Source organism: Centroberyx gerrardi, chromosome 8, assembly GCF_048128805.1.
Source record: "Centroberyx gerrardi isolate f3 chromosome 8, fCenGer3.hap1.cur.20231027, whole genome shotgun sequence".
In the NCBI taxonomy this organism is placed as follows: domain Eukaryota; kingdom Metazoa; phylum Chordata; class Actinopteri; order Beryciformes; family Berycidae; genus Centroberyx; species Centroberyx gerrardi.
The window spans coordinates 28427625-28450996 of record NC_136004.1 but is presented as its reverse complement, the minus strand read 5'-3'; the positions used below and the strand labels follow the sequence as shown (position 1 = coordinate 28450996).

Sequence of the window (23372 nt, the reverse complement as noted above, 5' to 3'; positions counted from 1 at the left end):
ATGACCGGCGCACGGAAGAGGAAGTCTTGGCCCGGATGTCCGCTGGCTACACCGGAAACCCCGAAATACTGGCTGTCGCCCCCAGAGTCTAATCGTCGTCAGACCGATAGACGATGGGTTCCGAGATCGCCCCTCTGATGACCTGTAGGTGTGATGTATTGCAGGGTGGTCGTGAAACCAAAGTTAATTCCTTGGCAGGAATAACTTCATGATGAAAAGAAATGCAGGCTTGCTTTGATCCTCAGTGTAAGGAACATGTTAGATAGATGCTGACAGAAGACATGCTCATACACAGAGAGAGGGAGAAGAGAGAGGGAGGAGAGAGTGACAGGAGTTTCCACAGAAGTCTGTCGACGCCTGTCAGCCCACACTATAATGTATTTCTCTGTATCTTTGTTACGGCTGACGTTTTAAAATGCTGATTGGAAACGAGGCTGAGTTCAATGGAGGCTCAGACTGAATGATTGAACACATTTATTAGAAGGACGTCTTAGAAAACATACTAGCAGTACAATTACATTTGCCTTCAAAGTAAAGTAAAAACAAAGTAAAAACAAGTCTTCAAAGTAGCTAATTTCAAAAGACCAAAAAAATAGATATTTCTATTGAACATCTGATAGTGAAATATCAGCCTAGTACAATAATAACAAAAAGAAGTAAACAGGATGACTCAACTAAAACATTTTTGCTAACAGGCATACTTTTTACAACAGTTAGGAGTTGAAGCCAAGAGTTGGTCTCTCGTTGAAATTATATTAGCATCGCGGCTCTGAACCTCGATTGACCTTGTATGCAATTAAGCATGGAGTCCATAGTGCAACAATTAATTAGTTGGACCTCAAGTCAACCATCCTTCCACCTGATCTACTTCTACAAGTCTGCGCATCTCCTTTTGACGTCCCACAACAAAATAAAAAACAGTTCCTTTTGAGTTCTTTTTCAGTTTGATTGTTTAAGACTTGTGTATGGCACAGTTGTTGTAGCTTACATATTACGTTCAATGCTACTTTATGCATCAGGGCTGAGAACGTTTTCATGTGAATCTATCCAAGGAGGCACCACTATGGTTATGGTAAAGGTTGGTATTGGCCCATGTGTATAACCGACAACATGGGCAGTTCCAGTTCTCCAGATACTCAGGTCCTCGGACATGAGGGTCGCGTCGCTCTGGTGAACTCTCGTTGGCCGCATTTAATGCCTGAGAAGGAATCAACAACGAGGGACGTTCGAACTACCATCCCTCCATTCATCTACCCGCCAACCTAACAAAAACACACAGGTAACACTTTCCCTGCTCCCTGTCCGCCTCTGTGTCCCTGAATGTGTTGGCATTGCTCATCTCTGCAGAAGCTGTCCGACGCCCAGTCAGCACCAGGAGAAGGACCGCCCCACCATCTCAAAGAACAGCTTGTTGGGCTCCCTGAAGTAGTGACAAAGCTTCCTGAAGGCCTGGGCGCTCAGCGGGGCGTGCGGCCTGCCTTTGGACTCATCCAGGCACTTGTCATGTCCGGCCGACAGGAGGCAGTAGAAGCCCTTGGTGGTGTTGTAGTAGAAGTTGTTGGGGCTGATCCTGGGCGGCAGGTCCAGGAACCGCTCTGCCTTTCGCAGCTCTGGGAAGGGATCCCGGATGAGCGCGTCCCCGTCCACCACGTGGATCTGCTCCCTGGGGAAGACCTCCAGCCAGCGGGCCAGGTGCTGGTGGTACAGGCTCCTCTGCAGCGCCTTGTACCCGGGGTCGATGTGGCCCTTGTGGAGCAGGAGCTCCTCCAGCGGCTGGTAGGGCTTGTGGCGCGTCAGGCGGTTGTGGAGGACCTGGGTGTAGTCGGACACCAGCCGCTCGGCCGGGTCGCGGACGATGAGCAACAAGCGGACGGCGGGGTTCATGTCCCAGACCCGCGCAGGAACCTGCGGTGCCGCGAAGTAGCCGGGAGTCTTCTCCACCGTCAGCTGGCCAGGCAGGGTGAAGGGCATCTGGGCGCGGTACCAGGCCAGGCCCCGCCGGTAATGCTCCTCCACATTGAAGTAGTGCACCTGACAGAGGGACAGAAGAAGAAGTAGTGTTGATGAGGATAAGAAAGTGGCACACATCCGTCCTAAATTATTCATTAATTGTCTTTCATGTCTGGTGCTGATGTCATCACTGAAAGAATGAATAACGGGTGCCATTTTACCCACAGAACTTGAATGGATAGAAGGTACTGTATCGTGCTAATTTCCTTTGGTACGCCTAACATGACTTCCATAGAGTTTTGATACTGTTGTGATGTAAATGAACATTATTGCTTTCATGTGTGAACAGAACATGAGGCTCAAATGATGCCGTTGCCATGGTAACACATCAGCTTTGTGAGTCTCATGCACCAAATCAACACTGATTTACATGACTTTCATTATCAAACATTCTATGGCAGCCATTATAAGTGTGCCAGACAAATTAACATTCAAGAGTGTAGAATTGATTGGAAATGACCGTGCTGTCAATTGAAATTCTATGATTTTATCTTGAAGCTCAGTAACCGGGGCGGGGGTGCACCCAAAATTTTTGAGGAGGCACAAATTCACCCAAACATTTCTACAGTGCAGATTAATCAAGAACATTAGCTGGCAAAACTGGTAATTTTTGATTTTCCAGCCTTGGTTCCACATGATCACATACAAACAACCATCATTTTTACCAGGCAGGAAACAAAAGGCTTAGCTGGGATTTTTGGAAGCAATAAGAGGGAAACTACATCAGTAACATCAGAAACTCCATCAGTAACTGAGTAAATAGCAGTAGTTAATGCTTATTACCAGCAGATGTTACCCTGGTATTACCCATCATGTGAAGTGGTACCATGTAATGTGATGTGAGCATGTGTGAGTGTAATCTGTGAGTTATTAATATTATTATTAAATGACGATAATAATCTTTCTGTATTACCTCAGCCTTTGCCACTTCCACATCCGGGTGTAGGTTGAGCATCTCCAGCAGGGCTCTGGTGCCGCCTTTTCGCACACCAATTATAATCGCGCCGGGCAGCCGCTGCTGGGTGGCATTGGAGGAAGAGGAGGAGGAGGAGGAGGAAGATGATGAAGACAAGTAGGAAGAGGAGCTGGAACCCCCGGTGCGTAATTCCCTTAAGCACACACACAGCTGAGTCTGCAGCAGGAGAAGCACCAGCAGCGCTAGTAGCACTGTCCACAGCATGGTGCCCCCTGGGCTGAGAACACTCACACACACACTCACACACACACACACACACAGAGGTGGAGTGGAGGTTACGTGCACACACTCATGTAGCTCCCAGGCATGCACAGAGTTGTGCTTGTTAACAGTCAGCAGGGGGCCTCTGAAGTGGGATCTTCAATTGGAAGCCTGTAAGCACAGAAAAAAATTGCTTTTATTCACTGTCATTGTATTTTCCTACCACTCTCTTCTTTGATATTGGTCTTTTGGTAGAAATAATAGTAGAAATATGATAAATTTGGCAAGAATTTTGTCTGACAAATGAACAATACTGACAAAATTAAATTTAATGAAACTGAAAAAGTTTATTTTTTAATGTAAATCAATCGTGAGCTGTAGCAGAGCAAGTTAAAAATGCAGCAGGATAAAAAGGATAGATCATTATTTTTTTATTCTTCTGTCTGTGACACATTTCTGCACCTCTAATGCAAACAGCCACACGTCAAGCCCTCTCCCAAAGACACTAATGCACTAATGAGTCTCCTGAAAATTCACAGAATTGAGGAGGAGGCGAATCTGTGTGTTTGGACCGCTACAGAAAACCTCAAAATAACTACAGTGGAATTAAAATTTGAAATGTTCCCTGTGGGGGGGAGGATGCCATGTCGGCATCACTCGGATTATAAGGATGTAGTTAGTGAGCGCTTCTTTTCATCTCACATGGCTACCGCATTTGCTCAGCGCACGCATGCTTGCTCGACTGTTTTCACAACCGTCTGAGAAGACTAAGACAGCATTTACAAAGTCCAAGTCCAAGCCATAGTGGTCTTAGCCCAGAATATAGCGCTGTGGTGTGATTATGGCCGAGAGGTATTAAAATATTAATCTACATCTAAAGCTGAGAGAGAGGAGATGCATTGAAAATTAATGCAGTTCTGAGGTTTAGGTCTCCCCAAGGAGCACTAACACCCCTCCTAGTTCAGCTGAACCGTTTTTTACAGGATAGAAGATTAGTTGTGCATCCTGAATGTGCGAATACTGCGATACAGTATGTCTTATTGACTCGGAAACGGCTTTAATCTGTGTTCTGTAAGGTTTCAACACGCGTGGAAGAAAACACACATTCTCTGACACATCAAACGAGGCTTGGGAAATGCAACTGAGCCTGGATTCAAGATTATTTTAGCTTCAACCCAGCATCGAACAAACCAGATCTCATCTACTGTAAGACTCACTAAACTTGTGATCGGCTACACATGATCAGCTAAAATCATCTATAGGCGTGTGTGTGATTTTCAGGCCATGTACAAATGAGGGTCAATCTGAGGGACATTCAGACGGGGACAGTGAGACGCTCTCTTCTGCATCAACAACCACCCGTGCCCTTGAGCAAGGCAGCTAACCCCCATCTGTTCCATCAGAGCCCATCAGCTGCTCAACCACAGAAGAAGAAGAAAAAAAATAGCTGTTGTTCTTAGTCAGCCTTTCCTCGGTAAATAACAATCTTTTCTTTTAACATAAGCTTGTAACAGGACCGAAAATGTCCAAAAGCTATACTTCCACACCAAGGAAATGAAGGTAAGACAACTCAGCAGGATCACATCCATGTTAAAGTAATAATCTGTTACATTTTCATATAAATAAATGTCTGTTTTGCTGCTGATTGATTGATGTATAAAACAATAGTGATTCAACCTATATCCAGTTCATGAAAGCTTTCTAAACAGCCGGTGTCTGGTAGGTCTTTCCCGAGAAATATCCTCTGGCATATCCTCAACAGGAAGCGATGCGTTTTATGTTTCCGGTTTGTTTGAAATAAATAGAAGAAGAAGAACTGGGTAGTTGGCATGAGCAGCGATAGACACCATGGCTGAACAGATGAAGAAAAGAGCGCCACCTACAGAAACTCAAACTTCAATCAACAGAAAATCCAAGGAAAAAGACGTCACAGTCCCGCCCACACTGTTTGATTGACAGGTGACCTGTGGGAAGTGCAGTGCAGAAACACCACAGACATGAGCGCTGAGCAACAAAGATGGAGACAAAATGCCCAAAAATGAGAATGCTGAAAAAATTTTCTGCCATCAAACTCCATTATAGCTGCTGGAAATATCTCAATGTGACGCCATATCGTCTCCGTTTGAGCAATTATCCACGTAAATAAAAAAAACTACACCAACAAACAGCAATATGGGCCCAGAAATGCAAGATACATTACTAATAGCTGTGTTTTTAACAGCGTTTAAGTGTTTTAGGGTGAATTTTTCTTATACAGTCCTTCCCGCTGTTGTTGTGTGTGTCCTGGTGCTTTTCCTGTTCTTGGTGTTGTTGCTGTTATTGTGCCGAAGCCGTCCTGATGTGGCCAAGTTATTAATTAGTGCAACAGTGTTCTGGTTCAGGGAGGAACCCTGTCTAGCGTTGTTCCTGTGGCGGAGCGCTAATTGCACCTTCAGGGATGGGAGCTGCACCCCGACCTCTCTGCTTTCCCCCGGCCTGGTGACGCTGTCGTCATCAGTGACTGTCTGTGGACCGAGGCCGTACTGTACAGCAGTGTGTGGTTTTGTTTGTTACTGTGGGTGTTGTGGGTGTGGTGACTGTTCATTTCGAATAATATGGTCGCCCTCGGCAGGATATGTTCAAGCAGTATTTATTCTAAGATGGACGTGTTCAGCACTCCGGCCTTCATCGGTGTCTGTGGATTTTGATTTTTTGGTGTTTGTGTCTCAGGTGAAACCATTCATATGGAGAAGGTTCAGGTCAATTTGTGTTAACAATTTGTGTACATTTTCTTCTTTTTGTCTTTAACAGACACTGAAGACTAATAATGGGGATTGATTGATAGATTGATTGGGTATAAAAAGGTTCAAACAACAGTACTACCCAGAGGATAATATGTAAAAGCAACTTGGTTGGATGGTTTACAAAAATCAGAACAAAACAATAAAAAAAACATACTACATGACAGCGAAAAAACAATAGAAATTTGACATTAGTACAACAAAATGTATCCATAACCTCTAATGAGATAAAATTCCTAAAAACTATTTTGCTTTATTACTATTTTGTAATAAAATAACTGTTTTTTTTTGTGCTCTGAAGTTAAAAGGTCATGACTAGGATTAAGATTTAATATCAACAACATGATGCCCACGTATCGGTAAGGATGGATTCGAGCCCCGCCCACAACGCCAAACGTCCCATGTGACCGGCGCCTAATGCAACACAGTCAACACAGTGAGATTCACAGCAGCTACAGTCATCATATTGACATAATATGACAAACTGTGAGCTGAGTTGTGTGTCTGTGTGTGTGTGTGTGTGTGTGTGTGTAAATGAAAGAAAGAGACAGAAAGAGATCTTGGGGGATTTTTGTGTGTGTGCTTGTGTGTGTGTGTGTGTGTGTGTGTGTGTGTGTGTGGCGAGACAGATGCTGTGTGTTAAGTGGTTACATGAGTCCCTCGTGACTCCCCCGATACGCCGCAATATTCCCCTGCTGTCAAGTCGCGCATTCTGCTTCGCTTCCACCTCGCCTTGTGACCTCTATTCCCCTCTCTCTCTCTCTCTCTCTCTCTCTCTCTCTCTCCACCCCTCCCTCTCACCTTTTCCTCGTCCTCTTTCACCCTAACCTTTTGTCTCGCTACCGCCGTCTCAGCCTGCTTCCCCCGACTGCTTGTCTCTGGCTGTATCGACGCCCGTTTGAAGGCGTCCCTGTTTACGCGGAGCCGCTAACAAACGCAGCGCCATGCTAATGTGGAATGCCCCGCAGCAGCCTCTCAGCCTGCTCATGAATAAAACACACGCTCACCTTTCCCTCGCCCGTTCCCCCCATGAAACATTCTCTCCTTCAATAAACTTTTAATTTTTGCGGCTTGACGAATTGGAAATGAGGTCAGAGTTGAATTCGGAAAGTGAGAAACGGCTTACTGTACACGTCAAAAATGCTTTTTTACTTTGTACAGTTTTGCTGAAATTGAAAGTTATTTCATCTGAGTGAATAGGATTTTATATGCTGTAGTACTCTAATGCTCTCTATATCACCTTTACTCACTGTTTCCTGAAATATTCTAATTCAATACATTTTTTAATTTTGTGTATTTTTTGCTTTACTAATTGGAAATGAGACAGAATTTAAATAGCTTAGTGTACACGACAAAGAGAGTCAAAAATACCCATGTTTTTTACTTGTTACAGTTTATTTTCACCTGAATAAATAGGAGTTTATACACTCTAGGCCTTCCATATATCACTTTTCCTCACTCTTCCTTGAAATGTTCAATTTAATAAACTTTTTTTTTCATATATAGGATATTTGTATCTTGATGTATAAGACAGAGTTGAATTTGGAAATGAGAAATAGCTTACTGTATATAACAAAGAGAGTCAAAAATACCCATTGTTTTTCTTTGCACAGCTTTGTTGATAAGTGAAACTTATTTCCTCCGAGTAAACAGGATTTCAGAATACTCCAGCCCTGCCATATATCCACGTTTTGCCTTGCTGGTGTACATTAGACAAAATAAAAACAAAATGGCTGACTTCATTCGCACCTCTTAATGGCCGGATGGCTCTCTTTATTGGCACCATATGAGCTGTAAGTTAGCCTCTTAGCCCTGTTCAATGAGGCTCACATGAATCATTGCAAGTCCTTGTTTTTCCCGCTCATCGCTTCTTGTGATTCAAATTAGCCAGCAAGGACGGAAAAAAAACCCAACAACAACAATGCCAGGATTGTCAATGATGCGTGAATTCTCCATATTGACAAACACCAGTATCAAGGAGAAGACGGAGAGCGAGAGACAGAGAGAGAGAGAGAGAGAGAGAGAGAGAGGGCTGAAAGTAATTATCTGTGAAAGGCAGATGCTGCCATGTGCGTTTTGGGAGAGTCGCTGTGTCTTATAAGTTTTTGGGGGTGTGTTGTTCTTGTTTCTCGGTGTGTGCATCTTGCTGCAGTGTGCGGCGCCTTTTGTGCTGCGCTTGCGAGCGCGCAGCGTGAGTCTGCCTGCGATCCAGGCCGTGGAAATATCTTTTTACTGAGCGATGGTATTTGGGGGTGGGGGTAGGATTATCCTGTACAGAGAGACGGAGGGTGGTAGGGGAGAGAGGGAGGGAGGGAGGGAGGGAGGGTGAGACGGGTGTTAGGGAGGAGGGATGGGGCTGAGGTAGAGTGTGTGTGTGTGTGTGTGTGTGTGTGCACTCTGCAGGAGGGTGTGTGTGTGAGGCAGCAAGGAAGATTGTCCCTGGTAGGGGGTGGCATGGTGAAACGCTTTGGATTGCCAAGCGCGCCATATCGCCACGGCTGTGAGAGTTAGATAAAACTCTCTCTGTCCCCCCTTTTCTTTCTTCTTCCATTCATTTCCCCGTCATCCATCTCTCTTTCACTGCCCCCTCTGCCACACTTTGGACTCCATCCCCCCCCCCCCCCCCCCCATATCTCTCGCTCTCTCTTTCTCTTCCTTTTCCTCTCGGCCTCACCTCCGTTTTCTGCAGCCGTCTGTCCCTCCCTTACCTCTGAAACGTCCGCCTCGGCCCCCGCTTTGTCTCTACATACCTTCCCTCTCTCGTGTTCCCCTCCATTTCAACCAATCCCACTCGGGCGATTACAACACACATACATCATAGCCAGGGAGATGATTGCCTCTCAGAATAACAAAGGAAATGTAACGAGCCTAGTCCTATTTTCCATCCCGTTCCCATTACCCGCCTGGAGAGGATATCGCCAACAAACCGAGGGGGGTCTGTAATCAAAATAGATGAAGCCATTTGAGAAAGAATCGGTCATGCTTCCAGATCGGGCCGCCTGCGAGCGCTCCTCTTGTGTTCCCCGGTTATCGCGCAGAGAAGATGGCGAGCGGCGAACAATGGCCGTTTGGATGTTGGAAGAGCCGAGGATGATGAACGCTGTGTGTGAATACGGGAAAGATCCTCATGGCGGAGGAGACGCCATGCAGTCCCGTATCCTACACACATATCCTTTCAAGCCCAACAAAGACTCCCACCTAGAGTCGAACCCGCTGCCCGCTCTTTCCAAGTTCTTAGATAAAGTTGAAAGATACATGAGACGTGGAGGACAGAGTGAAAGGAACTCTCCCTTCTCTGTCGAGGTCAAGGGGTTGCGTCTATCTCTCTGAGAAGTTAGAGACACCCTGCGGCAGGCACCGCGCCCGCTGAGAGATACGCTACACGCACGGGCTCAAGTGGGAAGATCCGACCTTTTCTTCAGAGGGATTGGGAGTAGAGAAGACAGATAGAGAGAGAGGAAGAAGACAGATAGAGAGAGAGGAAGAAGACAGAGAGAGAGAGAGAGAGAGAGCGAGAGAAACAGAATTGCCCAAGTAGATCTGGAGAAAAGGTGATGACTAAGTCTCTTTCTCTGTCTTTCTCTTTATTTCTCTGTCAGAATCAGAATGGCTTTATTGGCGTGACAAATCTGCTTGTGTTGCCAACGCACTCATGAATATTCACAAGAATCAGAAAAATGTGCTTAAGTAAAAGAAAGTGTATACATGCATACAACATTTACAGATGTTCTTTAGCAAAACAAAATCAAAAACAATCACATAGAAAAAGCAATAAAATAAAACATTTACGGGATTTTACAGGATGATTTTGCAGCAGTATTCTTTTTGACTGCTCAGTATTCATCTTTGTCACACTTAGTCCGCAAATTGTGATGGAAATATACGAAATTTGCAGCAAGACTGTAATGTTTCCAACAAACCGGTGTTGTTGCGTCTGTAAACGTGAAATGCATTTTTCCCAGGAAAGAGGGACACGTTAGAACAGTAAATGTAAAAGCTTTCATTAACTGGCTATAGGTTGAATCACTATTGTGTTATAGTAATCGGCGATAGAGAGTAGCAAAACAAACATTTACTTTTACGAAAAAGTTGCTGATAATTACTTTAGATATATAACCACCGGGCAAGAAAAAAGAGAGATAACTGAAAAAGATAGTTGTGTCAGTCTAGGTACATTCAGTAACATTATAAGTAAAAGTGAACAGTCTGGTAAGGCAGATTTGTTTCTAAATGTAGGTTAATGTAACATAAACTTGTTGTCTCTAGACTCTACTCCAAAATACTGTTAGCTTAGCTTGACAAGAGTCAAACTGCTGGTTTTTGGCTTTGTTAGCTAGCTCCTACTAGCGACTAGCCACATAATGTCGACTACTGTGCAAAGCAGATGTGTTGACAAGAAGACAGTGATGGTTAGCTGACCAGATACTTTAGTTAGCTAGCTGCCAAGCTGATATTATCTAACCACAAAAATCGATCAGATGTAATGACGTGATCAGTCTCTAGCTAAAAACAGAAATTAACCACGTCTGTTTAATACTGCAGAGATGTCAGAGTCGTAAGTTTAGAAATACAATTAGAAACAAAGAAATACAAGGACCTCCAATATGGCCGCCAGAGGACGTTACAGCGCCTGAGAGTCCTCTATTGTACGGCTCTCCTCACCTAATATAATTTTAGCTTTTATTTATCTGACGGTCTCTCTCTCTCTCTCTCTCTCTCTCTCTCTCTCTCTCTCTTTTTTTTTTTCTGTCTCTCTCTCCTCTCTCTCTCTTTCTCTCTCTCTCTTTCTCTCCTTCTCTCTCTCTCTCTCTGTCTCTCTCTCCCTCTCTCTCTCTCTGACCTCTGCTGAGGTCTGTCTGTCTTTTGCCCATCAGCACCCTGCTGGGTTTCAAATTAGACTCTTTGAAAAAAACTCTCTAAGCACCCCAGCGCCCCCAGCACCCCCCCCCCCCACCCACCCATTCCCCTTTCACCCCCTTACTCATCTCACTCACACACACATAACACCCAAATACCCCCCTCCACCCCCTGTACCCCCCCTCCACCCCTTTACATCTTCAGCCGTTCGCGCTTAAAGATCTGGGTCAATTGTATCAAACACCAAAAAGCGCCCACTCCCTCTCTGTTGTGTGTGTATGGAGCACTGATAATGAGCGGAGTTTGTGTGTGTGTGTGTGAGTGTGTGTGTGTGTGTGTAAGAGAACGGGGGGGGGGGGGTTCCTACTGTTGTTTTGTTTATCAGAGTTTGAGCAGGGGGTGTCTGATTTGGAAATGCGGCTTTATCAAAGGAGTGTGTGTGTGTGAGTGTGTGTGTGTGTGTATGCATAAAAAAGCATATGTTTAGGCAAGTGTTTGAAATTGCGTGTGTGTGTGTGTGTGTGTGTGTGTGTGTGTGCATGTATGGGTGCGTGTGAGAGTGAGACAGAGCAGCAAAGCAGCGGGGAGTGTGTGTATATTTTGCTCTAATTAAAAGGGCTTTTGGCATGGCAGTCTGGGCACCGCCACTGGCACACACTCCATGCTAATGTCTGCATGTCTGGTGTGTGTGTGTGTGTATTTGTGTGTTTGTGTGTGTGTGTTTACATGGCCCAGATGGCACGGGGCCCAGTGTATGCCATTTGGATGGGGAGAGGTGAGAGAGAGAGAGAGAGAGAGAGAGAGAGAAAGGGGTTGTGCTCAGTCGTCCCCTGAGCCAGGTACATGGTGGAGCCGTCTGTGTGTGTGTCTCTCCCACACACACACACACACACACACACTCACACACACACACACACACTTCACCACACCCTCCACTTTTAGGTTTACCCACCTTTTTATTTCCAAAATAAAGTTTACCCTCCTTTTAAGGCTGAGAAAAATCTTAATGGCATAATTTCCTACTATACGCCAAGGAAAGTATCAAACTGATGTGATATGAAGGGATAAGATGACAGGATCTTTTAAGGAAAAAAGGCATCAATTAATGCTTTTCTACCTCTGCATCACAGACCCACACAGACACACACACACCCTGCTTAACACACACCCAGCCCCAGCCTGTCAACCCTGTTGTTTACACTCTCTCTCTCACACACACACACACACACACACACACACACACACACACAGCATGTGGGTGCTCACACACCCACAGCGGCCCTGACAGCTTGGCCTGACAGCGAGAGGAGCCTGACCCGTCAGAACGGATTTAACCCGACGATCACTGAGTGATTGAGCTAAAGCGGGACACTCGAGGGGTGCGGGAGGGCTGTGTGTGTGTGTGTGTGTGTGTGTGTGTGTGTGTGTTTGTGTGTATGGAGGGGGATGCGTGTGCGTCCTTCTATCTTGGCATATTGGTGAGGTCAGGAGCTCCGGGGTAGAAAACTCCATCAGCTCATTTTATTGGGTTGGTTGCGATTCAAAATCAATGCAGCTGTGTGTGTGTGTGTGTGTGTGTGGTGGGGGTGTGTTATTTGGTTTAGTTTAGAAGTTGTGAGATATCGTCGCTGCAGTGTGAAAACCTTGTATCTCAAATGTCAACTTTTCAAGAACTAAGAAAAACAGGCTTGGTTTTAGCTTGACGACAATACCTTTTATATCCAAGTGGTTTCTAAAGGATTTGATAACGGAGAACGGAGAATTTTCTCAAGCACGAAAACACAAAAACCACTGAAATTGGAGTTCCAAGGTTTTCACACGACAACAGTGATATGCTTGTCACATAAAACTCTCTCACCCCCCCCCTCTTTCCCCCTGTCAGTGTAAGTGGCATGCTTGTGTACATATGGGCGTTTGGAATGGGGGCAAGTTGACAGATGGGGGCGGGCTAGTTGTGTCTGGTCAATATCATCACGGGCCAGTGAGCCCAAATATTATTTGGGTCCTTTTTTTGTTTTCTGGGTTACATACATACAGGCGGGGCGGATGAAGGAAAGACTAAAACAGAGGGGAAATTAAAAGCAGAGACAAAAAGCAGATGGTGTGAAAAGGAGGGGGGGGGGGGGGGGGAGGGGGATTTAAGAGTGGAAAGTAAAAGGTCAAAAAATTAGTGAGATGAGTGACGGATGAAGAGGAGAGAGGGACGGAGAGAAAGCAAAAGAGAGAAGAGAGGAAGAAGTGAGTTTGCCGAGCCTGCGTCATCAGGTGTCTGTTGCAGCTTACTATGGCAACTGTATTGTTTAGATCCGTCTCACCTGGGCTATAGAGACCCAGGATGAAGGAAGGGAGGAGGTGGGAAGGATGGAAACAGAGAGAGAGAGAGAGAGAGGCAGGGGATGAGGGCGGGAGACGGAGCGGTGGCGGTTACAGATGATGCCACAGTTGGTGTGGTGTTACGGCCAAACGCTGCCCTACGGCGACAGTAATAACCCAAACCGGCTGGCGGCAGCTCTGTTGTCCAAAACGCATGATTTGTCTGATTGGTGCCTAAACTGTACAGCCCCGAAATAAAGATAGACAGACACACAGATAGATAGATAGATAGATAGATAGATAGATAGATAGATATATTGGCTAGCAGCAAAGCCTGTAGTCGTACCACAATACAAGATAAAACAAATAGAAACACGTCTTTTTAAAGCTGCACTAGGCAAGATTTTTATGCAAAAATACACCTGTCTTTATTGGCCTAAGTGTGGCTGCACCAGAGAAGAGCGTCCCATCCCCACTAACTGTACATTCTCCCTGTTTTTCAAAATGTAATTCTGGTGTTAGGTATGGACACTCCTCGTCTAGCACACAATTTTGAAAGATGTGTAAAAAGCGCGATGGGCAGGATCACCCATCTGTGCTTTGGGGCGGTAACGGTAATTTTCTGATGGCAAAGCATTTGATGCTGCCAAAGGTGAAATACCTGCCGTGACATCACTGATGGGGGCGTGGCCACAGAGAGCAGAGCAACAATGATTTTCTGCCCCTAGTAGCGGACAAACGACTAAGTTAGAAAAATGTTGAAATTAAGTGCAGGATTACAGTAATGATATTCACTGTACAGAAGCCATATCACCATGTAGGTTTTATAAGTTGACATAATAATATAATATTGCAACATGCATAGAGTTTCTCACATTAATGCATTTATACATTTGAGAACATATTACATGCACAAAATATTGTATATACTATAGGGTACATAATGCACTTTAATCAATTTCATCATAACCATACACTACCAGTCAACGGTTTGGACACACCTGATTGAATGTGCTATGTTTTTCATTCTCTTAAAGCCATTTTGATCTAAAGGCTTATGCTTAAATGCTTGAAATTTGTTTTTAGACAAATATAAATAGTGAAGTTGATCCTATGTATGAATTTCTTTCCAAAGCCTTTGCCTTTCCATCAAGGCAGTGTTAAAGTTAGATTCTTTAAAGTAGCTGCCTACTTTAAAGAATCTAAAATATAAGATAGTTTTGATTTAACACTTATTTGGTCACTGCATTATTCCATTTGTGTTATTTCATACTTTTGATGTCTTTACTGTTATTCTAAAATGTGAAAAATTGGTAGTGTATGTTCACTTTTTATACTTTACTCTTTCTTTTTCCTCTATTTAGGTATTATTTCCTCCCTCTATATGCTTTGGCAACACAGATGTTTTTACATGTCATGCCAGTAAAGTGAGTTGAGACCGGAATAGACGCCTTCATGTCCCCTCTCATTATCTCTGAACAAAATGCCGTCTAGTTTCTCTCTCTGTGTCTTTCCTCAGCGGCGGCATAACTTTGTAGCTCTGTACTCTCTTCCAGGACGATGAGGGAAGGAGCTTCACATCTGCTTCTGTGGATCATTAGGATATGTGTGAGCTTTCTCAGATAATTATGTGATGGTGGGCTGTCTGTCCAATTTGCACAGTTTTTTTTTTTTTTATCCATCTGGCTGGCAGGCAGTCTTGAATTCTTTAATTTGACCGTTTGCCACAGTTGCAAAACTCAACCTGCAGCCGAACAGCGAGGACGTAATGGCCAGAGTCATGCAGCGGCGACAAATTAGGCAGAAATTCAGACTCGCAGGCATTAGGCGCAGGTGCAAATGCATGCACATGCACACACACACACCTACACACACACACACACACACACGTAGCTAGACAAATTATACCTAATCACTGCATCTGCTGTGTCGCTATTTTCACAGAGCTCCACTGGTGGCGTTTCCTTTCTTTCTTTTCTCTTTTTTCTCTCTCTCTCTCTCTCTCTTTCTCTCCCTCTTTTTCTTTCTCTTTCTCTCTCTCTCTCCCTCTCTCCCTCTCTCTCTCTCTCTCTCTCTGTAGTTTTCTGTAACATTTCTAAAGCCTCTGAGCTCAGTACCCCACTGACTTTCCAGACTGGCTCTGCAATTTCCTCCACACACACACACACACACACACACACACATACTGTAGGCACACATGGATCTGGGGATCTGATCTGCGCACTCACTCCCTAAACACATAGCAACAGGCAACCATAAACGTACGCACATTACATGTACACACACACACACACACACACACACACACACTAGAGGACATGAGGTCCTTAGCAGGGGGTGGTTTTGATTGACCAAGCACTTTATGACTCTTAAATGGCTTTATTGCCTTCCTACTTAACCTCCCCCCACCCCCCACCCCAGTCCTCAGGCCCCCTCTGCGACTGGAAATTAATGATAGCTTGCACTAACCACACACACACACACACACACACACACACACACATGCCACCCAGCTTGCGTCTCAACTCCCTCCTACTGTCTGGAATTCGTCAAGGTCACCACGCAAATCTAGAGCTGCGTTCTTCCCCCTGGAGTGTTTTGCTTCGCCCTCCCTGACCTTGGTTTGATTTGGGTTTTTTGGGAGAGGGGTGGGGAGGGGGGGCAGGATTAGGGTCTAATGACTTTGTTACTGTACAGAACAGTCGATATGTGGGAGATTGGGTTGATTAATTTTAATAGGCACGACACCAGGAGGCGGGAGGCAGACGAGGGGTTCGACCAGTATGGGTTTTTGAAGGCTGCGGCTGATATTTTTTGGATTCAGTGTGTTTAAATGTGATCATTTTCATGCCAAAAATTCAAAAAAATGACCCAGTATAGTATATACAGTCAGGGTGGAAAAGCCTCTGAAACAGCATTTAGACCATGGGAAACTAAAACCCACTGAAACCCAGGATGAGAACAATAAAAAGAGTAATAAAAACATGTATAGTTATGTGGAATCTGATCAAAATGTTGCATTAGAATCAGTTTCAGTTCAGGTTAAAGACTTCCCATTCACAAGCGGTGTAGTATTGATCAATTATACAATAAATATGGAATCAAACAAACATCATATCCATCATATCAGAGGTGGACGACGCTGACTGACTTATATTACTATTACACTATACTCTGATTATGATATTATTTTTAATGACATGGGATGGATCTATCTGGGCAGCAGGGTGTCACAGTGAGTAAGGAGACTGTCCTTCATCCAGAAGCCTCAGGTTCAAGCCCGTCATCCACTCTGCTGAAGTGTCTTTGAGCAAGACACTGAATCCCTACCAGCTCCAGGGGTGCTGGTCTATAACTGACCCCGACCTCTGACCTCTCTGTGGAGGGGAATTTCCCCAGGGGGATCAATGAAGTATCACATTATTAATATAGTTGAAATGCAATGTGTGTGTACATCCAGACTCCAAATCCCAACATCTAACCATATAATCTGCAATAAACTTATGTGGTAAAAGATCTAGACCTCCATCTACCTCATACAGCCCCTGTGTGTGTGTGTGTGTGTGTGTGTGTGTGTGTGTGTTCTTGTTTGGCTGTCCCTGTGAGGACATTTGTGAAGTTTTGTTCGGTCCTCACTTCATCAAGGGACTAGTTTAGTAGTTATTTTATTACTTAATTTATTTGGATAATTAGGATTAGGTTAGGGCAAGGGTTCAGGTTAGGCATGTAGTGATGAGGGTTAAAGCTACAATATGCAACTTTTTTGACATTAAAATTACCATAAATAAATAGGATATATTATACATTATCAGCTTGTTTCTGTCTGTGACACTGTGTGTTCATGCCTAAATCCCCCCGCTTGCCTGAAATTTGATTTTCAGTAATGTTTGGGACGTTTTGGGGTGTATATAATTTCCTGTGGGTGTGGCCAGCACTGAGCTGGTTGTGGCTATCAAGCGCACCAACAACGCTGGTGGTGGACAAAACAGTAAGAAACGAAAGACCAGCGAAGCGACATGTGCAGCAGACAAAACACGTTCAAAAACAGGACATCGTTTTACTGGCTGCGTTCACCGTGTGTTTCTTCAACGTCTGTGGAGGCTTTACGGATGGCGGTTACCTCAGGCTAGATGACAGCTTATCAAGTTGAGTGACAGGTGTTGGGGCGGGAACTTGACCAGCTGAGGGGGAGGAGGGCGGGACTAACAATATACTTCCTGCCTCAAGGCAAAAAGTTGCATATTGTAGCTTTAAGGTTCGGTTTTTGGGTTAGAGAATGAATGTAGTCAATGGAAAGTCTGAAGTACAAGGATGTGTGTGTGTGTGTGTGTGTGTGTGTGTGTGTGTGTGTTGACAAAGGTGGGACCTTGCTGGCTCCCTCCATCTGCCTGCCACCAGGAGTTCTGTCACCTCGACTCAGAGCCGCTGAAGTGTGACGGCTGTGACGGTCTCTCCACAGGTTTGACTATTTTTGTGTGTGTGCATGTGTGTGTGTGTGCATGTGTGTGTGTGTGTGTGTGTTTGTGTGTATGAGTATGTGCATACACTTACATTGCCATGTATTTGTGGCATGTGTATTTGTGGCTTCTACATATATGCTCATGCTGTAGGTGTGTGTGTGAGTGTGTGTGTGTGTGCAGAGTGTGTGTGTGTGTGTGTGTGCCTCCCTGCTCAGCGGGCGTCACTGTGAACCTTCACCCTGACAGAGCGGGCGGTTGCCAGGTTGATGAACTCCCACCCCGGGGTTTTACAAACACAGTTAACACTGACCTCCTGTTCAGTTTGCCAGATGAGAACATGGCAACCTGGAGCCGAGCGCTAGACTGTTTAAACACCGCTACACCCTTAAATAACTTTACATTACAGGCCTACAAGTAGAAACTAAAATGCAGCTTAAAAGGTCAGTTATCAGCTGGTTAGTTGGGTGATATATATACATTTTGATATGTATACATTTTGGTAAAAAAGAAGTAATGTTACTTAAAGTCGAGATGAAATGAAAAATGCCTTTTTAACCCTTTTAGATCACATCCCTGGTCATATTGTGCACCTATTTAACAATATATGCCAAAAAAAATACAAAAAATCAATTTCTTTGTATTCTTATATCAAAATTCAATCATGTTTTCTTCCTGTAAAACAAAATATGCCGTGTGCTTACGTGAGCATGCCTCAACCAATTTCAACCAATAATATCATGACATCCACCCATCAATCAATCTTCAACTTTTAGCGCACAGAGCTAAGATTCATTAGTTAGCTAGCTAGCAACAGCACGGTACTTCGGTGTGTCTTCGGGTGTTATGACACACCCACTTTTCAACGTTCAAATCAAATTCCTCCCAACGTTATGTCCCGCCTGTCTTTCCTGTTTCACTCGGAAATACGTCACGATACGGTTAGATACTCTCGAAATGCCGTTTCATCTCGACTTTAATGTTTATTTCTCAATATTTTAAAAAGTACAGCATCCTCTTAAATTAAGGTTTGTGTTTTGCCACTGCTGTGTGTAGTGATCCACCCTAAAAACAGCTATTGTAATGCAATGTACCTTGTGTTTCTGGGTCTATTTTGTTATTTGGTGGTGTATTTTTCTTATTTCCACAGATAACTGGTCAAACATAAACAATGTGACATCCCATAGAGATATTTCCAGTGCAGCTACAGTGGAGTTTGACAGCAACATTTTTTCAGCGATCTGAAACATCAGCGGTAAACGTCAGGTTTTGGTGTCAGTCCCTCAGAATCAAACAGCGAGGGCTTCTTTCTAGAGCCGCCATTTTGCACCAAGAGACGTTCAACAATCACACAGGGAGAAATCCATCGTAGAAGAGGAGAGAGACCAATTTCTCCACCGACAGCAGCCTCAATAGACCAGAATGCAAAGTGCAGCCACAAGCCGTGGCTGCACTTTGAGTAAGGGATGCGACTCTCACTTTTTCTTAAATGGAAGAAACTCTCGCTCTCCTGTTCTTACTCCGCTATTGTTATCACTATTGCTCCCTCCACCTACAGGTATAACAGGACATGTTGAGTTTTGAGTAAGGGGCCACTTTTTTCGGGGAAATGTAGGAAATCACTAACTGAAGTAGAAGTAGATGGAGCAGATGGAGGGAAAGTGGGTTCACCAAAAAAGTAAATTACAACACTTAACTCCTGGAATGCAGTGAACATCAGAGATTGATTATATATAACAGCGTAAGAGCATCCGAGGGCGATATTTAATATCCTCAGTAATGCTCCAAAGTGACTCTCCCTTTCACGCCAGCAGTAATTTTAGCAGGAGTAGGTGTCAAATGGCGTCTCACTTTGGGATGAGACTCCAAGCATTAAACATCACCGATGAGTTTTGAGAATCCAGCGTAAACCGAGATGAAACTTTCGAGAAGAAGAAGCAATCCTAATGATGGTCTTTTAAAAGTTTTGGATCGTTTGAAGTCAAATGAATAGGACTGTCTTATAAGTGCATGGTGGGGTGGGGTGGGTGGGGGGGGGGTGGGAGGGGGGGGGGGTAATGTAGTGTGCTGATATGAGCTACTTCATTGAGTCCACCATTAATGCGCTCATATAGGCTTCACTGTTAGAGCTGATTGACCATTCAATGGAGCACGCTGATCGTCTGATGCCCTTTTAATGTCGTCGCGTTGGAACAGGTGAAGAAAAGGAATTTGGAGGTGTCTGCACACACACACACACACACACACACACACACACAGTCATGCAATCACTCTCTCTCTCTCTTTCTCTCTCTCTCAGACACACACACACATGCGTATACACATCTTGCCAATTTACATGATTTTGAGTGTGTGTGTGACAGAGAGAGTGAAAGAGACGACGTGTGTGTGTGTGTGTGTGTGTGTGTGTGTGTGTGTGTGTGTGAGTGAGTGTGTGAGCGCCTGGTTCAGTGCGCTTCAGAGGACGTATGCACTCTGCTCATAAATAATGGCCATGCATTATTCAGGTCTGCTCCTCCAGCTAATGCCCCTTAATGTGCCCAAACAGCCATAATGTACTCTCCTACCAAGGTGGCAGAGACCCCCCTCCTCACACACACACACACACACACACATGACAGACCTCCGCCCCGAGACTTGACACAATGTCTTTTTCAGTCTCGCTCTCAGGCTCCATCTCCCTCTCAAATTATCCCATGTTCCCAATTTTCCTAAAAATCCATTTAGCTTTTGATCCAAATTGCTTTTGCCCTCACTGTCTTGGCATATTTTCATCGAACTTTCTCTGATTTGTCCCTAATTCTTCATCATCGTCAGCATCATCATCTCCCAATCCACCCCCATTCTCCTCTCCTCCTTTCTTTTCCTCTCTTTATCTCTATATTTAATAAAAAATGTATCCATATAGAATTTAAAAAAACTACCACATTTTCCCTATGCATGGCCCCAGGCTGCCAGCTCTCTGCATCACTTAGCATTATAATTTTGTATGAACAAGGACATGTAGCTGTGAAGCTGTGGCTTCCTACACAAACTTCATTAATTTTTAAGAAAATTTCACTGATTCCACTTGAATGTAAACGGGAAGCAGGGGAATGTTGCCTTTAGGAGATAATGAATGTGCAAGACACTGATTAACTTTTGACCTAAGAAATGTATAAAGAGTTCCTTTGTTGTGACATTAACATTAAATGCCTCGTGAATTTGGACTCCCTTGTTTAAAGTGCTGGTGCAATGATTTTAATTCAATCAGGAAAAGCTTGCTATGGATTTTTAACACCTGAAGTGATCTTTTTGGTTTGTTTTTTAAAGGTTCATGATGTGTTAAAACTGCTTTGGCTCCCCTTTCTCTACGCTCAGCCAATTCTCCGCAGGTTGAGGAGGTTTCCTGTCCACATGCTCAGCACCGCCCGTTCTTATTGGTCGTCATGTCTGAGGCTGAGCGTTTACGGCGCAGTCGGTAATCGTACCGTGCATGTATGAGACGCCAGTACAAAGATGTGTGCCTGTGTGGTGATTGGCTAGTTTGCTACTGTGTGACAGACAAGAAGGCACTGTCGACCAATCAGAGCATTTGTTAAAATCTGCGTATATGTGACATAATTTACATCAGGAAGTAGACTGGATTTCTCGAACAGTTTAGCTCTGTTGATAACCAGAGGAATAGTTTCTTAAAGCGTCTTAGTCAAATTTCCACCACAGTGATAGTTATAAAGTTTTGGGTAAATTCACATTAACATAAACAATGCCATAAGATTGGGAAAGCCAAATCTCATTGCACTTGACCTTTAAGAAATGTGTTTTTCGACCATGAGATCTGTGTTTTTTGTGTTTTTTTTAATTTTTATTTTGGTGAAATCTTTGTCACTCAGCGCTCGTCGCTGTGGTGTTTCTGCACTGCACTTCCCAGAGATCACCTGTCAATCAAACAGTGTGGGCGGAGCTTGGATTTTCAGTTGATGAAGTTTGATTTTCTGTGGGTGGCGCTCTTTTCTTTCTCTGTTCAGCAATGGTGGCTATCGCTGCTCACGCTAACTACCCAGTTCTTCATCTGTTTATTCCAATCAAACCAGAAACGTAAAACTTATCACTTGTATTTTTCTCAGGAAAGAGCTGCCAGACACCGGGAGTTTAGATCAGCATACATAAAAGCTTTCATGAACTGGATATAGAGTGAATCACTATTGTGTCCTAACAGATAGAGCGCAGCAAAACAGCATTTATTTATATGAAAATGTCACAGATTATTACTTCAGTGACTGAGTAGAAACTGAGTTGTACAGTATGTGACATAATCACTTTGTTTACACATCATCATCATCATCTTGGTGTAGGCTTAACCTCTCACATGATTCATGATTCACAGCACCCACAGCACCCACAGCACCCACACACACACACACACACACACACCCCAGACAATGACTCCATTCATCCGTTTGCTCTCTTAATCTCCTCTGTCTCTCTCTCTACCTCTGCCCACATCAGCTCTGTCTAAACATAGCGAAGGTCAAAAACACAACCCACGTCCGTCCACTCGCTCTCTGCCCGACCAGGAAAAGCTTTCAGCAGTTTCCAACGCGGTTTAAACTCCTGCCACTTCTTTTGTAAGGTACAAAGACGGCGGTGTTTTTCAAAGATATTGATTGAATTAACCAATTTCACTCGAGTCTCATGTGAGAGTAACATGATCAGTGGCACCGGTAGAGAATTATGGCCTTGTGTTTACACGCAGTAACACCGAGCACACGCTGTGGCTGTGTAGGCGTGACGCCGCATCAGCGTCTCTCCCAAGGCCGACACCTGTTTCTCCAGATTCCAAAACATAACGCAGCTTCCTAAACACTAAAAAAAACAGGCCGACGCCGTCATCAATCTATCCTTGTACTGTCACTCCCCACTATCGCTCGATCTCTCTCACTATTTTTGTCAATCTCTCATGTTCTGTATCTCAGCGAGAGTGACACATGCTGGAATGTGCACCCCCCCCCTCTACACACACACACACACACACACACACCGACAACAAAAGACCTCCTCATCCTCCGTCACACACACCTTACGTTTCCCTGTACTTTCCCCCACAGACCCGCACATCTCTCTCTCTCTCTCTCTCTCTCTCTCTCCCTCTTTTCGTCGCACAAAAGTTTCTCAGCCGCAAGTTCTCGGTGAATTTCTAATTTCTGGGTCGGAAACGCTCTGACAGGTTTATGAGAGACGCCCGCCGCGCACGTGAACTCACACACACACACACGCTATACTGAGCGCTGAGGGGTCGTGAACTTCCACAGAGCGAGGGTGGATGAGGTGAAGCCTGCGAGTGTGAACAGTCTGCACAGCATGAAATGGTGGCACGTTGACTTGTGTTTCACATTACACATGGTAAAGTACACATTGCACTGTATGTTTATATTTGTGGTGATGTACAGTATATATATACAGTGATTTATACATTGATTTATGCAGTGATCCACTCATTTTTGGACAGTGAAAGGAAGATAAGAAGACAATGAGAGAAGGAATTGAGAGGAAAAGACAAAAAAAATAAATAGGTCTTACCTGAATGATGTTGCCTAAATTTGTCTTTCTTCTCCTCTTCTCCTCCTTCTCTTCTCTTCTCTTCTTTTCTCTTCTCTTCTCTTGTTTTCTCTTCTCTTCTTCTTCTCTTCTCGCTTGTTTCACACTCTCCCTTTTCACAAATGTTTTTTTTTTTTTCCTCCGGTCTCTTCCTTCCTCTCCCTTTCTTCCTCTGTCAGTTTGCTTCAGCTCGCTGGGCGT

At 44.3% G+C, this 23372-nt stretch overlaps 1 protein-coding gene across 1 annotated transcript; it reads right to left on the bottom strand.

Moving 5' to 3' along the window:
- Positions 1–563: 563 nt before the first annotated feature.
- On the bottom strand, positions 564–23267 carry hs3st1l2 (heparan sulfate (glucosamine) 3-O-sulfotransferase 1-like 2). Its single transcript, XM_071904974.2, has 3 exons — positions 23154–23267; positions 2924–3358; positions 564–2031 (listed from the first exon to the last, which is right to left on the bottom strand). The coding sequence occupies exons 2-3, from the start codon at positions 3188–3190 to the stop codon at positions 1366–1368; spliced, it is 933 nt and encodes a 310-aa protein (XP_071761075.2). The 5' UTR covers positions 3191–3358; positions 23154–23267; the 3' UTR covers positions 564–1365.
- Between the last annotated feature and the right edge of the window lie 105 nt (positions 23268–23372).